The sequence below is a fragment of the Phytophthora sojae genome (genome assembly GCF_000149755.1).
Source record: "Phytophthora sojae unplaced genomic scaffold PHYSOscaffold_1, whole genome shotgun sequence".
Taxonomy (NCBI): Eukaryota; Oomycota; class Peronosporomycetes; order Peronosporales; family Peronosporaceae; genus Phytophthora; species Phytophthora sojae.
In genome coordinates, this window is record NW_009258115.1 from 9,359,893 (window position 1) to 9,375,595 (window position 15,703).

The following is a 15,703-nucleotide window of genomic DNA, read 5'->3' on the forward strand; positions in this document are numbered from 1 at the left end:
GATATTTAATTGGCGAGGCTGGGGTTCGGGCTCACTTATTGCTCGACTGTAGCCATGAAGACGCCGGGCATGCGCGAGCTGCGCGATGGCGCCGGTGGGTGCGCTCTGCGGAGCGAAATGCAGGTCGTTGTCGCGTTGCTGACCTCTGCGTGTGGTGTGTGGATGCATTTGTGCCGGTTGCAGCGGCTGGGACCTCGCAGAAGCTGCTGGTCATGACGTACAACGTGCTGGCCCAGTGCTATGTGCGTTCTAGCTTCTTCCCGTATTGCAAGCCCAGCGAGCTGCGGTGGAAGAACAGGTCCAAGAACTTGGTAGGCACCAGAGCATTGGGGTCGCGTTGCCTGCAAATTGTTTTTGACGTGAGTGGTGTGATGCTGGTTTGGACAGGAAGCAGTCTTCGCCTCGAGCCTCCCAGTCTCGCCCGACGTCATCTGTCTGCAGGTATGAAGCAGAGTGATTTACAGGGCCTTATTGGTATTTTAGCGCTAATTGCGGCAGTTGATGATTGTTTCTTATGCAGGAAGTTGACAATTACAGCGAGTTTTGGGCTGATTCGATGAAGAAGCTCGGATACGACGGGTAAAAGACTGCAGTTATAGCGATGCAGGGTTAAAGAACGGTGTGGACTCACTTTTCTTCATTTTTTCACCGCTACATGCAGCCTCTTCATCAAGAAAACGAGCACCAAGCCGGACGGCGTAGCTGTGTTTTGGAATGCGAAGAAGTTGAAGGTGAAGGAATCCACGCACGTTAACCTGGACTTGCCTAACGGAGACGAATCAGGTGAGTTCAATATGGCATATGCACTGATGCCAACTACAGCTATGATCGAAGAAGTATTAACAATACTCTCTCTGCGTCATATCCGATAGACATCGACCACGAGCTGCTTTCAAGGGCTTCCCAGAGAGGCAGCGTCGGTGCAATCGTCCACTTCGAGCACGTCGATACACCGTTGGATTTCGTAGTCGCGACAACGCACTTGTTTTGGGATCCGATGCAAGAAGACGTGAAGCTGCTGCAATCGCGCCGAATGCTGCGCACGATCGAGGTGTTTACACGCACGCTGGATGCCTCCATTCCGACCATCTTTTCGGGCGACTTCAACTCGCTGCCAGACAGTAAGGTCTACAGCTTCATCACTGAGGGCAACCACTTCAACAGCGCTTACGCACAGTACGGTCCAGACGGTGAACCCCCCTTCACGAACGTCAATGGTGACGCTAAAACGGATGACGGTAAGCTGGTGCCGCGCTTCGTCGGCACACTGGACTACATCTTCTACCGTTCCCCCAGGTACGTCGTCAGAAATGGATGTCTTGCCATCCCTCCACCTCACTAACTTTTCTATTGTGCCAACACTCAGGATCCGGCCGGCGGCGCTCATGGAGATCATGTCGTTCGAAGACGCCAGCAAGGAGGTCGCTCTGCCCAGCACCATCTCTCCGTCGGACCACCTCCCTCTGCTCTGCGAGTTCCACATCCAGCAGCAGTAGAACAGCAGCAGCACGTTGAAGTGCACATGGCTACATAGTGTATCCATCTCCCCTTTTCATCCAATGGAAATCGAATCCGAAAATATCTCCGTAAATAACGGTTTGGTACGTCATTCCTTCTTCAGTCTCTGCTGTTGCTGCGCTCGCCATGGGAGCGTCGAGTTCGTCGCCTGCCGCTGCTGCCGCCGGCTCCGCTGCAGTGGAGAAGATCTTCGCCTCTGCGCAGGAGAGAGCGGCCTTCGAGAAGATCGTCGGAGAGACGCCCGTGCCTAGCGGGGACGCGGCGTACCACGCGGTGCTGGCGGGCTCCAAGCCGCTGCCGCAACTGTCGCAGGCGCAGGTGGAGCTGCTGACGCGCGAGTACGGAGAGACGCTCGGTGAGTGCAGGCGCTGCATTGGTGTTGCAATACTATTGCAATAACGAGGTGCTGACTACATGGCTCTTTGACCGCTACTTGGCGCATTGGCAGCTCAGAACAGTCTCCGGTCGGGGAACTTCCGCGTGCTGCTGCGCTATGTGATCCACTCGCTGCCGTTCAGCTGCAAGGTGGCCGAGATGACGAACAGCGAGCTGGCAGCGTTTGCACCGGGTGCGGTGGCGCCTGATCCCGTGGATGGCAAGCCGCAGACTGTGGGCACGCACCTGCACCGAGCTGTGAATGCGCTGTTCTTGGTGCGCCAGTTTGCAATGCGCTTTGTGGAAAGGACCGACGAGTGCTCGTTGCTGGCGCATTTCAATCACCAGCCAACGACGGAGTTTGCTGGCGTCTCGAGTCACAGTGCTAATACTACGACGAGGCGTAGGTGGACGCTCCGTGTCGAATTGTTGGTGTTGGCTATCCTTCTGGTTGACCCCCTCTGTCTTCGATGAACAGATAGCTTGTCGATTCAGATGGATGAAGTTGCTGAAAAAGGGGCCAACGATGGATTCGCGCCCGAAGATTCCTCAGATGATCTAGCAGTTCGGTTCTTAGATGTACTTCTTACGGTTCTCATCGAGTTCCCACCCAAGTACGTGCATCTTCCGTTTATGCTGCAGTTATCATTAGTATGGCTTCTGACGTTTGCACCCATTTGTGTTTTTGTGACCACGCAGCGAAAAGACGCACGACTTGCATGTGGAAGTTGTGAACACGCTGCTGGTTCTCCTATCGCCAGTGGCGTATCCGCGAGACCATTCCAAGCAAGCTGGTGATCTACGAGCCCACAACCCATTTCTTTATATGCTGATGTCGGCAGCCCTACCTGATGGCAAGAAGTCGTATTGGGCTCCAGGCTTGGTGCGTCGCTTGCTGCAGAATAGCATTGAACAACTCCAGGCTACGGGACCAAATGCCACTTCAAACACTGCAGTGGTCGCACTACGGAAGGCTCGTGAAATGTCGCTCATTGCGATGTCGGGGATCTCCGACCAGGCGTACGAGCAGGAACAGTTCTCCTATTTCACTCTCGAAGGTGTCGGCTCCATAGCTGGTGAGTACTGTTCACTTGTCATTATCTACCACATGCATCTTCCTCTTACCTTTGTTGTGCCCTTCATAAACCTTCAGCATCAATCTTCCGATTCCCGTGGAGCTTCATCCGGTATTTTACTACTCGCGAGGATTCTGCTAATCCGCTCGCCGATCGAAGCGTTCTGCTACTCCTTGTCTTGCTACAGAGTTGTCGAGACAGTGATTCAGCGGTGGCCAGCAACCCATTCCGAGGAGCGCTGTGTGGCGTTGCAGATGGAGCTGACGCAGACGATCAGAGCGCGGAAATTGAGGACCCTCGAGTTCATTTGATGCGGCAGGGCCACACAACCGCGGCCTCCAGTGCGGAGAAGTTGGAGCTAATGTACTCGGACTTGTTTGAAGTTGTCGGCCGCCATGCGCCATACGAGGCAAGCCATCTCATGTTGTACACGCTGCTGTATTCCAACCCGATGATGCTCGACGCTGCTGTGGGCAACGCCGATATGGAGCGGTTATTGCTGCCTTTGCTGGAGACGTTGTACCATGCGCGGTCGGTGGAGCCTAGTCGGCTGTACATGCTGGTGATCGTGCTGCTCACGTTCACGCAGGACCCGGAGTTCGTTCGCACCGCGCACACTCAGCTGGTGGTGCCCAATGTATCGTGGTACCAGGAACACTACATGCTGGACGTCTCGCTGGGCAGTCTCATGATGGTCATCTTCACGCGGCTAATCTTCCGCAACATCACCCACTTCCAGGACAGCTTCATCCACCTGAACGCGTTTGCGGCGCTGTCCAACCTCGCGCGCTCAGCCGAAAACCTGCACATGTACGCAGCGCAAGGAATCGTGGGGCTCATCGACATGCTCGCCAAGAATGAGGCAAAGCTGGTGGCGCAGATGAAGCGGCTGAAGAGCGCGGACAAGGAGGAGAACGAGGTGCTGGCTCAGAAGCGCTCGGCCTACGTCGAGTTCATCCGCCTGCTGCTGGGTGTGGTGTCGTCCTGCTTGAAGGCGAAGCTGCTGCCGCGCAACCCGCAACTTATTTATTCTCTGCTGCACCGCGCGGATACTTTCGCAGGACTGCAACAACACTCGGAGTTCGCCGCGCATGTGAACAATGGGCCCGTGTGGAGCACGCTGGCACGATTCCAGGTAGTCGTCGACACGAAGACGTCACCCGACGACGTGCTGGACGCTGACAAGGTGCTGGAGATCATCCGCAACGAATGCGTTAGCCTTCTGGCGGCTTCCAGCGCCAGTTCCAGGACGGGAGGCGCGTCGAGGTCGAAGGCGTCCGTGGACGACGACGACGCGAGCTATCGGTACGAGGAGGAGGCCGACCCGGAGCAGTTCTTCGTCCCTTACATCTGGAAGCTCATCCAGGAGCAGACGCCCGACTTCTGCTGGAAGGTGGACAAGATCACGCTGTTCGTGCCGAGCGGCATCACAGCGCCCACGAGTGTGGCCACAGGTTAGTTAGAGGAGTAGGTAGTGAACTGGAGCAGGTTACCGTAGACGTTAAAAACATAGGCTCTTATTCACAGTTGTTGAAGTGGTAGGGAATCTGTGGCTGGGCTAAGAGCTCATCACTTGCGCACGGCCGCGATCTTGCGCTCGGCGAAGGCGGGCAGCACGAAGGCGGCCTCGTGGATCTGCGCGCTGTAGTAGCGCAGCGACTCCTGCATCTTGGCGTCGGGCGTGCGCTTGGGCTTGGCCAGCACGCCCTCGCTCTGGTCGAGCGAGCACATGATGAAGCCGATCTGGCCCGACGGGTACGTCGGGATGGTCGTGTACGAGTAGTTGACCGTGGGGAAGAGGCCCTGGCAGCGCTGCATGACGTCCACGATCAGGTCCAGGTGCAGCCAGAGGCACTCGCCCTGCGTGCAGATGACGCCGTCGGGCGACAGCGAGTTCTTCATGCTCTCGTAGAACTCGGCGCGGTACAGCACCTCGGCGGGTCCGACCGGGTCGGACGAGTCCACGATGACCACGTCGAACTTGTCGGCCGTGTTACCGCGCAGGTAGACGGCGGCGTCGGCGTGCAGCAGCGTCACGCGCGGGTCGTCGAAGGCCGTGGCCACCGTGTCCTTGAAGAACTTCTTGGACACGTCGCACACCATCGAGTCGATCTCGCACATGACCACCTGCTCGACGCAGGCGTGCTTGGTCACCTCGCGCAGCACGCCGCCGTCGCCGCCGCCCACGATGAGCACGCGCTTGGGCTGCTTGTGCGCGAACATGGGCAGGTGCGTGATCATCTCCTGGTACGCGAACTCGTCGCGCTCCGTGAGCTGGATCACGCCGTCCAGCACCAGCACGTTGCCGTACGTGGCCGACTTGAACACGAGCACGTCCTGGAAGTCCGACTTGCCCTGGAACAGCACCTCCTCCATCTCGAGCGAGAACTTCTGGCCGGGCCACATGGCCTCCGTCTCGCTGAACCACTGCTTCTCGGTCGACATGGCTGCTGCGTGTGCTGCGTGTATTAGGTGGCGGCGCTGGAAGAGCTTTCGATCGCTGCGGCTGCGCTGAGTGAGAGCGACGGCGACTCGGCGGAGCAGGGAAATCTTGCTTGTGAGGCCCCAAGCGAGCGCTGCAGCCACCAGTTGCCGCGCGTTGCCCTTGCTATGATTGACTAAAAGGAGGATGGGCACAGTTGAACTGGAGCCACCCATCAGCGGTATCTGGACGGGTCATCCCTCCCGTCACGGTGTGAAGAGCTCACGACGGTACGTCGCCCTGCCCATCAAAATCGGCGTCTTGCTAAAAAACACTTGGGTACATTTCAACTTCGTGTGCTATACACAAAACAATTTGTGTACCACACAAATCGTACACAACATTCACCATTTCGCGTCCAAGCAAGCCGCCATGCCGCGCTACTATTGCGACTACTGCGACACCTACCTCACGCATGACTCGGTGCGTCGCGGCCCTCTCCGCTCGTGCTTACCCCCACCCAGCGCTGCATCTGACGCTGTGTTGTCTCCTCTCTCTGCTCGTACTCGATGTCTCCGCAGCAAGCCGGCCGCAAGCAGCACAACCGCGGCTGGAAGCACCGCGAGAACGTCAAGCTCTACTACGAGCAGTTCCTGGCCGGCCAGGGCGTCGTCATGAACCGTACGCTGCGCTGCAACACCCCCACAGTAGTATATTCTTGTAGTGTCTAACCTATTTTGTTGCCTTGAGCTAGCTGGCGAGTGGCTGCGTGGACCTGCACCTGCCGGCTCGCTGCCCCCGCGACCCAGTGGACCTCCGAACGGGATGCCGGGCGGATACCCGCCGCGTGGCGGACCCCCGCGGGGCATGATGCCGCCTCCGGGCATGCGGCCGCCCATGATTCGAGGTAAGATGCTGCTAGTGCTGCTGCTGCCTAGCTGGATGAATGCCGAGTTGGCTGACGCTGCGTTTGGTGCATTTGTTTGGTGTAGGACCGCCGCGTGGGCCCCCGCCGATGGGCGCAATGGGTATGGGAATAGGCATGGCCATGGGCATGGGCGGAGGTATGAGAGGGCCACCTGGACCGGGAGGTATGGGCGGACCCCCGCCACGATCGATTTATGGACCGCAGTAAATCTCCGCTCCAGCTTGATAGGGCACGGCGGACGACAAGAGAGCCACCTCGACCGCATCGTGGAGTTCAAATTACCGGACTTGGGCGCAGCGATCAAGTTGTGACAGCCCAGTTATGGCGCTGGATGCACACGCTACATGAGACTTCGCCAGACGCGTCAGTCACGCAACGAGTTGGGAGCGGAGCAGCCGACGAATAAACGCAAATATGAACTCCAGGCAATGAGGGGATTGAGGTATATAGGTGCGTACTTCCTGTTCTTTGTGGAGTCTGAACACTCGGTCTGAGCTACTGCAGCAAAAGATAAACGTCTAGAGTCAAGGTGGGATCGTCTGCCGATTCAGGTTCAGCAGCTTGGCTTGTTAGCGCGGTTCGCTCTGGGAGGTCAGTTCATGTTGTGGTTGTGCTTGTACTGCTGGAGTCCTTCTTGATAAACATGTTGTAGACCACGGCCAAGATCCCGAGCAGCAGAATGAGGCAGATCATGTCCATCATACACTTGTCTGCGCCGCGACCAACCTTCTCCAGGGTCTTTTTCATCTTCCTGTTGACGCTCTCCACTGCAAATGGTCGCAATCAAGCGAGGTCAGTATGGCTGAGCAATAAATAAGCAGGCGCACTTGACCAGTTTGAACATCTCACCGTGTGCTTGTGTGGTGTCGATGCGCTCGCTCAGTCCGTCGATCATAATTGCTTGCTGCTGGAGCTCTTCATTCAACATCCGAGCCTGCTGACCTAACTCTTGAACACCCGTTCCTATCTGCTCGATCATGTTATCCTACAGTACAAAAAAGCAATAGAGTTAGAGCTGTGAGAGACGACACAATCCCCTCGGCTAGCAGGTAAACTTACGAAGCGCTGGTCGTTTCTCTGGATGTCTGCTAGCATGGCACGCTGGTCGTCGGTGACCACTTCCCGCTCAACCGGACCATCGCCGCCGCCTCCTCCTCCACCACCGATTCCACCGCCCAACCCCCCGAAAACGGGACCTCCAAACGCCCCTCCACCGGCCACAGGTCTCGCCCGAGCTGTGAACGCGCCGTTCTCAAATGAACCGATCGGCGCTGCGACGCCGCCAGTATCGAAGGTCGTCCGGCCTGCTGGAGAGCGGTAGTTCACGGCTGCAAGCTCCTTAATGCGCTCGTATTCAGCCCAGTACTGCGTCACAATCTCCTTCCGCATCGCTAGCTCTTCCGGAGAGAACTTGCTCTGCAGCCAGAAGAAAAACATCGTTTAGACCAGGTTGAACTGCTCGAATACAGTCATCTGACGACCGGTACCTTCTTCTTTTTCATCTCGAGGTCGTAGCTGGCCGTGAGGTCCTTGATGTCGACGCCGACGAGACGGATCTCCTCTCTGATCTCCTGCTGTCGCCGGATCGCTTCGCGGGGATGCTTGCCCCGCTTCGTCGCCGCCACCTCGTTGTCTTGCAAGGTCTATTGCAATTCGCTTCTCCATCAGTGGCGAGTTCCAAGGACTAGGCTGGCAAACGTACCATCTTGAGGTGGTGCAGCCTCTCGCCGATCTTGGTCTTGAGCTCGTGGAACTGGTCGCCTTTCTTGTCCTTCTTCTTGCCCTTGCCGTCCTCCCCGCCCATCTCCTGGTTGATGCGGGACAGCTTGTCCAGCAGCCCATCGAGCTCGCGGTTCATGGCCACTCTAAGGCGCCGAATACTGTAGCCACTCTGTCAGTCCCACTTCAACATCAACAGCCAATCGACAGCAGCTGTACCCATCTATCGACTCACGAAAGCTTCTTACCAATGCACAGAGCCCGCTACACCAATATGGTAGGCTCCAGAGCTCAGTCGCGCTCGACGTCACTGCGCTGTACTCTGCCCTGCGTCTCGCTCGAACGAAGTCGCTGCTTGCTGCACCTTCCGGCGAGTAAATCGAGCAGCGCCACGTCGGCCCATGCCGCCCGTAACTGCTCAACGCCTGCTCCATCTAAGTACGATTCCGCGGTGATTGGCATCGAAGTCAAGTCACAGCCAAAATGGAGACCGACGCCGAAGCTGCTGCGCTCAAGGCGCAGGCGTTCGCCCACCGCCTGGTGGAGTTCGCCGACTACGACCAGTGCGTCAAGTACTTCGCGGAGCGCAGCGTCGACTTCGACCGCCCCAATGACATGGGCTGGAGCGTGCTCATGAGCGTCTGCGCCTGTGGTGCGTCCGCTGAATCGTCATCTGAAGTCACTCCCATGCATTTTCGTGGTTAACAGCGTCTTTCAACTCGTTGCCAGGCCGTGACGACCTCGTGGGCTTCGTGGCCGACCGAACGACTGCAGTGGACTGCGCCACCAACACCAACCGGACCACGGTGCTGCACCTGACAGCCATGTCCAAGAACGTGAGTCAAGTATACTAGTACTATTTTGTCGTACTAGATGCAATGACGCCTACACCTGGTGAATACTGCTCTGCTGCTTGCCCAGACGCGAGTGATGGAGGAGCTCGTTGCTACTGCTGAGCGGAAGCTGAAGCTGCGGACAATCGTCGAGCAGGCGAATGCCAACGGAGACACGGGTACGTGGCTTTGAGGCGTCTTCAGCAGGAGATTTAATGCGGGACTAACCGTGGAAACTACAGCTCTCATGATGGCGTGCGTGGCGAAGAATGTGACGGCGGTGCAGCTGCTGCTCGAGCTTGGCGCGAGCATGAGCGCAGTCAACGCGAGCGGCCTGAATGCGCTCATGTGCGCTGCTCGCGTTGGCGCAGACCCGCGCCCTGGTGCGCCTACCGTGGACGAGATGATGGAGCGAAGTGCGGCTATCGTGAAGATTCTACTCGCGCATGGAGCCGACGTCAACGCAGTTGAGAAGGCTGGGGGCAACACAGCGCTGCACCTGGCAGTGCTGAGCGAAAACCTGGCTGCAGTTGAGGCGCTGCTATCGAACGCGCCAGACCTCAACATTACTCTGCGGAATGAGGCCAACAACACGGCTCTGGGGCTGAGCAAATGGATCTCGGGCGTGACGTCGGCGCAGATGGAGGATCTGTTGAGCTTGAAGTGGTCGCAGTACGAGGAAGTGGCTGCGCAAAAGAGCGCTCAGGTGGAGCAAGAGTTGATAGATTTGGCGTTGAAGGAAGATGAGGGTGCATCCGACCGCAAGAAGCTCGCAGCAGCCAAAAGCGGGAAGAAGAAGACCAAGAAATCGAAGAAAAAGGGAAACACGTCGGGGAACGCGTCGAAGGATTCTCAACTGGGGAGCGCTGAAGCTAATGCCACCCAAAGTGCCAATCCGTCTGAATCCAACGACAGCGAGCGCGTGAGCACTGAGACTCTTTCGACAACTGACGCTGAAGAACAGACAACTGAAACTGTATCCGAAGCCCAAGAGGCCGACGACGAGGGAAGCTGGCAAAGCGTTCTACCCAAGAAAAGTCGTAAGTGTGTTTTCTTTATCATGGAACTTGTGATATTATGCGAGCGCTAACATTATAATTTTCAGGCCGCAAGGAATTGCCCGCTGCCAACGCAAAACCTTCGCGGAGCAGTAACAAGACGCAGTCCAAGCCATCTACCAAGAAGAGTGCCAAGAAGAACCCGCGCACATCGACCAAGCCGGATGCCACCGCTCAACAAATTACACAGAAGCCGAAAGCTACTTCCCCGCACAAAGTCTTAGCCCCTTCAACCGACCACAAAGCGCCGTGGGCGACCCAGCCCATCTCCAGCCCAAAGGAGCTGTCCGAGTCACCTCGTAGCCAAGCATCTGACGATGATGAGGCGACTACATCCAGCATTTCATACGAAGGTTTGAACGGAAGCTTCCAGCGAACTTTTCCCGTTGCAGCAGAGCTGGAGATTGGGGTGGAGAAGTTTCTCATCGCATCATCGGTGAGCGACCGCGAGCTGGAGCCTAGCGACAGCCTGAGTATCTCGCAAGTTGAAGCTCTGCAGGAGGCGCACTGGCAGGCGTACCATTACCTCAACGAGAAGAAGGTAAAGAGCTACATGTACTATCGTATACTTTCGTCGAGGAATGCACACTTGATTCACATGTTAATTTTTTTCTATTCTGTTGTCATAGATCAAGCTGACGCGAGTGCTCGAAGCTCAGCGTGTGGAGGCCCAGTTCGCCTTGCAGCAGGAGCTCATGCAGATGAAGTGATCGCGCTGTACAGGCTGTAGTATCGGTCGAAGTGCTACCTTTTAGCCCAGCTCCAGTGTCTTGCTGAACTCCGCCTCTGTAAATGAAAGCATTTTGGCGGTCTACAGTATATGCCAGCATGGAATAGAAGTGTCAAAGTAGGATCCACTGCTGTCATCGGTCTGTGAGTGTCTTGGCCATACCTCCATGTGAATTCGCTGGCGTTTGAGTAGGTCGATGAGCTTCATCTGTTTCTTGAAAGCGGCCAGTAGTTCGCCCTGTACGCAGAACTTGTCGATCAGTCTTGGGTAACATGTACAGTGACAACATGCCGGAGATTACCACCTTTTGCTTGTCGAGCTTTTTGTTGTCCCGTACAACCTGATCGTACTCAGCTTTGGTGACCATCTGCTCGCCATGGTTCTTCTTTTCGTCCTGAAGCTGCGCCTTCACCTTCTCAATCTCCTCCAGCGCGCGATTGAGACGGATCTGCTCAGAAAAAAAGAGATAATTGTCAGCTACCAAGCAAATAGTCGTCCCGGTGGTTACCATAACATACGTCTTTCGAGCGAATCTGCTGCGACGCGAACTTTTCAGCGCGTTGAGTCTCTTCGACTCGCGCTTGAGCCGCTGCGAGTTGTCCCTCCAGAATCCTCTGCTTAGCCTCCTGGGCAACACTTGTACACAATACACAAATGTCAGAATAGAACTGTAAATCCCCGGTGCTTCATGCAACGTACGAGAGCTCTCGCTGCTTTTCAAGCAGCATCTGTATCTGCTGCATCTTCTTGGTGAGTGTCACATTCTCCGTCTTAAGGGTTTCTATCGCGGACTTCAAGCCGCTTCGAGCTGCTTGCTACAATTCAAGTGAAAATGAACGCACGAAAGCACCAAAGTAAGAGACTGAGAGAGCGAGGGGCCAGCAAAAGTTGCAACCAATCGAACCAATTGCTCCGTTTGGGCCACGGCTGCATCGGCTTCGTCCTGCAATACACGCAGACGCGCTTTTTGGTACCGAACGGTAGCCTCGAGGCCCAGACCTTCCGGATCGTGGCCTCGAATGGGGTCAGCGTTGTCGGGGCTGTCACCACCAATTGAGCTTTTCTTCTTGCTGCGAGGCGCATCTTGAGGCGGAGTTTCGCTCCCTGTTTGCTTCTTCTGGCGCTGAGATCGTTTGGCGGAATTACTCCTCGAGCTCGCCACCACCTTCTCCTTGCCCTCGCTCTTGGTGAGTTGGCGGCGCGCCTCTTTCAGGTCCTGAGAGCTCAAGGAGTCGATGGATGCGCTCAAATGGATCTCCAGACCCGACTTTGAATCGCTGTGCTGATCATGGCTTTCGTCCTGATGTACCGACTTGGATTTCCTTATGGGCGACTCAATCTGCGGCGACGCGGCTCGAGTTCCACGTAGCGACGTCGTGGACGAGGACGACGAGGGTCTGCTAGCAGGAGCCAAGTGCTGCTGTCGACGCTGCTCGATGGCTTCCACCTGTTGGTTCAGCTCCTGGTTCTGTCGCTGCAGAGCTTCCTGGCGAGCAGCTAGGCTTTCATTCATCGCTGTTGCGTTCGCGCGACTCGTCACTAGTGTCCCTTTGCAACCTGCAGATATATTGGCAGACTTAGAACAACATTTCTTTTTCGCTTGGTGACTCGTGAAAATGCTGATGTATTTCATTACTGTTGTAGCAGCAGATACACTGTCGACTCTCGAAGCGTTATCTGCTTCTCGAAGCTCTACCTGCTTCAGGCTGCGTTGGCGATCCCGTGGTGCTTGTTTTTAGATCCGCTTGTATCGAATCCAAACGTATAGGCCCGGACTGTCAAGAATCTCTTTTCCGAGACGATCAAGCCCCAGCAGCTTGTAAACATCACTCGGAGTCTTGTTCATGTAGAGCCAAACGTAGTTCTCCACGTTGTCGATCGTCTTCGCAGAGACAGGAAGTTTCTCGGGCAGCTTCATCACTCTGTCAGCGGGCATCATCTTGAGTAAGTCGGAGATGATTTTCGATTCTGGGAGATTATTGCGTTTGTTGTACGCGATAGCGAATCGGATCCACACGTCCAGGTTGGGGTTATCGAGAATCTTCGCCCCGAAGTTGTCGAGCCCCAGAATCGTCTTCACTTCGTCCGGTGTCTTGTTCATCTTCAGCCAGTACTGATACTGCATCTTCTGGGCCAAATCCCCCACCATTGACGCACCCGGCAGAGTTTTGGCCATCCCCGCAACCGTCGACGCGCCCGGGATCTTCATGGCCGTCTCCGTGATCGTGGACATGCTTGGAATACCGAACGCGCGCTCATCTTCGTCATCGCCCCCCGCCCTAAGAAATCGCAATGTAATACTGTACATGTACATGTAGGCAAGGCCCATGATCTGGTCATGGGCTCAATGGTGAGCCATGGTTTTGGTCCCGAAAAAGCAATGTTCTGTGGTGTGTAGTTGCCACAATGGATCTTTGTCTATTCAAAGGCACATTTTTGAAAAGCGCAACTAGGTCTAATTACATCGTAAGTAGTTCGGGAACGATTATTTAGACATGTTTGAACTATTGCCGTGTTAAGCGCTTCGCGCGGTTCCTAATGGCTCGCTACGCTCGCTCGGGTAGAACCCTAAAAAGCCCGCTTCAGCGTGCAAGCCGAAGCGGGCTTTGAAAGCGGGGGCGATGCGTGCAGCACGCATCGCCTCCGCTTTCTAGAAGGGCACTGCTGGGTCCTCGGTTTGCATCCGCGTGCTCCGACGGGCTGCCAATTCGCTTGTGATAGTCATCGTTATGACGATAAAAATTCCGTAAGGTGACTCAAAATGAAAATGTGTGTAAAAGGTGACACAAGAATTTGCGTAGAGTGCACTTAGCCATTGATAGCAGGCAGCACGCGAAGGCCCCACACATCGCTGATGCAGCCAACGGTGTCAGTACTACACTGTGGTGGTCGTGGAAACATGTTAGTGGGTAATCGGAGGGTCACAGAGCCGTCGTGACCGGCAGCGATTCACTCCAATAGTCACGTTCTAATCTGCACATTCAGAGGGGTAAGTCAACTACAGTAGTTTGCTCAATTAATGAATAGCGCTAGATTTCGAGCTTTGTGCTCGGCGCGTGGCGACACATGTACCCAGTTGCAAATAAACTACCGCATCCATGAATTTTCTGTAGTTGATGCACCCGATTTCTTTCAATTGCTTTCAGCACTCTCCGCGTACGACGACATCGAAGCTTTGGAAAGCCTAACCGATTCAGGCTGCAGCGGCGGCCCCGTGCTGCTGCTTGTACATCCGCTTAAATCGAATCCAAATGTTTAGGTTGGGACTGTCAAGAAGCTTTGTTCCGAGGGTATCAAGGCCCAGTAGCGTCTTGACTTCGCTCGGAGTCTTGCTCATCTGAAGCAAGAGCTGGCACTGCACGTTCTCGATGGTCTTCGCAGAGCCAGGGAGTTTCTTGGCCAGCTCCATCGTTCTGTCAGCTGGGATCATCTTGAGCAAGTCTTCGATCATCGCCGTTTCGGGGAGATTGTTGCGCTCGTTATACGTGCGAGTGTACCGGATCCAAATGTCCAGGTTGGGGCTCTCGAGAATTTTGGCTCCAAGATCATCCAGACCTAGCAGCTTCTTGACTTCTTCCGGGGTCGTCTTCATCCTGAGCCAATACTGGTGCTGCACACTCTCGATCGCCTTCGCCGAGCCCGGGATCTTCTTCACCAGCTCCATCATTTTGTCGGTGGGGACCACTTTTAGCAACCCCGAAATCATTGATGAGTCTGGGAGCTTTTTGCGCTTGTTGTACATGCCAGTGTATCGAACCCAAATGTCCACGTTGGGGTGGTCCAGGATTTTGGCTCCAAGGTTGTCAAGACCCAGAATTGTCTTGACCTCGTCCGGGGTCTTGTTCATCCTCAGCCAGTACTGGTACTGCACGCTCTCGATGATCTTTGCCGAGTCAGGGATCTTCTTCACTAGCTCCATGATTCTGTCGCTGGGGATTTTCTTCAGTAACTCGGAGATCATCGACGTGTCCGGGAGATTATTGCGTTCGTTGTACATCTTGGCGTACCGGATCCAAATGTCCAAGTTGGGGCTATCAAGAATCTTCGTCCCGAGGTCGTCGAGCCCCAGGATCGTCTTCACTTCGTCCGGTGTCTTGTTCATCTTCAGCCAGTACTGATACTGCATCTTCTGGGCCAAATCCCCCACCATTGACGCACCCGGCAGAGTTTTGGCCAGCCCCGCAACCGTCGACGCGCCCGGGATCTTCATGGCCGTCTCCGTGATCGTGGACATGCTTGGAATACCGAACGCCCGGTCATCTTCATTATCATCTACCGCCCTCAAAACGCGCCGCGCTGTCGAATCTCGTTCGTTTTTGGTGAGCACGGGAGACACGACTGGAAGACCCGCGGTTGCCCCCCTGAAAAGTTTGTTACGATCGTTATCACCAGTGACCACGGAAGTGCCGACAGCGAAAAGCGTGACCACGGCAAGTAGCGTGCTGCAGTACAGACGCATTGATTCTTCGGAAACGATGTCTTCAGAGCAAATTGCACACTGACAGTATTCATCAGCAAAGCAAGAACGGGCAGAACGATAGGTTAGCTCAGTAGGCAAAGCCCATGATTCATGGTTTCGGTCCTCTGCGTCCAAAGAAGCGATGCTCTGTGACGATGGACTAGCCACTGTATTACAGTACGCCCAAAAGGTTCAATCAGCACGGTACACTCACCACAGCATGAATTGGGGAGGTATTTAATTTTACCTTACTTGGTGATATACACTTATGCACAGATCATGAGGAAAAACGAGCGGTAGCAACGCTTACATGAAAGTTTGGCTTTGGGTTATTGCCTCTGACTCCTGACTGTACTTTGAGGTACAGTATGTATGTGCCTTTCCGAAACTTTGGCCAATCTGACCTCAACAAGGTAGTCTTAAGAAGGAGAGGGTAGGGCTAGGCCTAGGATTTGCTGTTGTCCTGGCATCGGATTACGGAAGTCCTACGTAGGAGCTCCGTCTTCATCTAAAGGGTACCTTTTTGGAAATAAGGACCGAATGGCCATGTTAAGCTGGCCATTTGGGCCTTCGTAGGACTAACAA

General features: G+C 55.2%; 10 protein-coding genes across 10 annotated transcripts; 5 read left to right on the forward strand and 5 right to left on the reverse strand.

Moving 5' to 3' along the window:
• Positions 1–54: 54 nt before the first annotated feature.
• Positions 55–1,496, forward strand: PHYSODRAFT_309762 (hypothetical protein; the record flags this gene model as incomplete). Its single annotated transcript, XM_009518381.1, has 7 exons — positions 55–94; positions 184–311; positions 388–441; positions 521–579; positions 662–787; positions 898–1,296; positions 1,367–1,496. 7 exons carry the CDS (start codon positions 55–57, stop codon positions 1,494–1,496), a joined length of 936 nt encoding a protein of 311 aa, XP_009516676.1.
• A 148-nt stretch (positions 1,497–1,644) lies between these two features.
• On the forward strand, positions 1,645–4,428 carry PHYSODRAFT_309763 (hypothetical protein; the record flags this gene model as incomplete). Its single annotated transcript, XM_009518382.1, has 5 exons — positions 1,645–1,873; positions 1,967–2,296; positions 2,372–2,507; positions 2,593–2,969; positions 3,047–4,428. The coding sequence occupies 5 exons, from the start codon at positions 1,645–1,647 to the stop codon at positions 4,426–4,428; spliced, it is 2,454 nt and encodes an 817-aa protein (XP_009516677.1).
• A 110-nt stretch (positions 4,429–4,538) lies between these two features.
• On the reverse strand, positions 4,539–5,414 carry PHYSODRAFT_477587 (hypothetical protein; the record flags this gene model as incomplete). The annotated part of the gene is made up of 1 exon (XM_009518383.1): positions 4,539–5,414. The coding sequence occupies one exon, from the start codon at positions 5,412–5,414 to the stop codon at positions 4,539–4,541; it is 876 nt and encodes a 291-aa protein (XP_009516678.1).
• Positions 5,415–5,823: 409 nt separating this feature from the next.
• On the forward strand, positions 5,824–6,122 carry PHYSODRAFT_476304 (hypothetical protein; the record flags this gene model as incomplete). Its single annotated transcript, XM_009518384.1, has 2 exons — positions 5,824–5,878; positions 5,977–6,122. 2 exons carry the CDS (start codon positions 5,824–5,826, stop codon positions 6,120–6,122), a joined length of 201 nt encoding a protein of 66 aa, XP_009516679.1.
• Positions 6,123–6,916: 794 nt separating this feature from the next.
• Positions 6,917–8,177, reverse strand: PHYSODRAFT_249260 (hypothetical protein; the record flags this gene model as incomplete). Its single annotated transcript, XM_009518385.1, has 5 exons — positions 6,917–7,086; positions 7,169–7,304; positions 7,379–7,735; positions 7,807–7,962; positions 8,022–8,177. The coding sequence occupies 5 exons, from the start codon at positions 8,175–8,177 to the stop codon at positions 6,917–6,919; spliced, it is 975 nt and encodes a 324-aa protein (XP_009516680.1).
• A 344-nt stretch (positions 8,178–8,521) lies between these two features.
• PHYSODRAFT_471342 (hypothetical protein) lies at positions 8,522–9,064 on the forward strand (the record flags this gene model as incomplete). Its single annotated transcript, XM_009518386.1, has 3 exons — positions 8,522–8,690; positions 8,768–8,874; positions 8,960–9,064. 3 exons carry the CDS (start codon positions 8,522–8,524, stop codon positions 9,062–9,064), a joined length of 381 nt encoding a protein of 126 aa, XP_009516681.1.
• Positions 9,065–9,109: 45 nt separating this feature from the next.
• PHYSODRAFT_434323 (hypothetical protein) lies at positions 9,110–9,472 on the forward strand (the record flags this gene model as incomplete). Its single annotated transcript, XM_009518387.1, has 1 exon — positions 9,110–9,472. A coding segment is annotated over one exon (363 nt), but the record flags the coding sequence as incomplete, so codon positions are not given.
• Positions 9,473–10,680: 1,208 nt separating this feature from the next.
• On the reverse strand, positions 10,681–12,172 carry PHYSODRAFT_309767 (hypothetical protein; the record flags this gene model as incomplete). The annotated part of the gene is made up of 6 exons (XM_009518388.1): positions 10,681–10,740; positions 10,822–10,896; positions 10,964–11,107; positions 11,178–11,295; positions 11,359–11,474; positions 11,564–12,172. 6 exons carry the CDS (start codon positions 12,170–12,172, stop codon positions 10,681–10,683), a joined length of 1,122 nt encoding a protein of 373 aa, XP_009516683.1.
• A 222-nt stretch (positions 12,173–12,394) lies between these two features.
• On the reverse strand, positions 12,395–12,988 carry PHYSODRAFT_284431 (hypothetical protein; the record flags this gene model as incomplete). The annotated part of the gene is made up of 1 exon (XM_009518389.1): positions 12,395–12,988. The coding sequence occupies one exon, from the start codon at positions 12,986–12,988 to the stop codon at positions 12,395–12,397; it is 594 nt and encodes a 197-aa protein (XP_009516684.1).
• Positions 12,989–13,852: 864 nt separating this feature from the next.
• On the reverse strand, positions 13,853–15,118 carry PHYSODRAFT_284432 (hypothetical protein; the record flags this gene model as incomplete). Its single annotated transcript, XM_009518390.1, has 1 exon — positions 13,853–15,118. One exon carries the CDS (start codon positions 15,116–15,118, stop codon positions 13,853–13,855), a length of 1,266 nt encoding a protein of 421 aa, XP_009516685.1.
• Between the last annotated feature and the right edge of the window lie 585 nt (positions 15,119–15,703).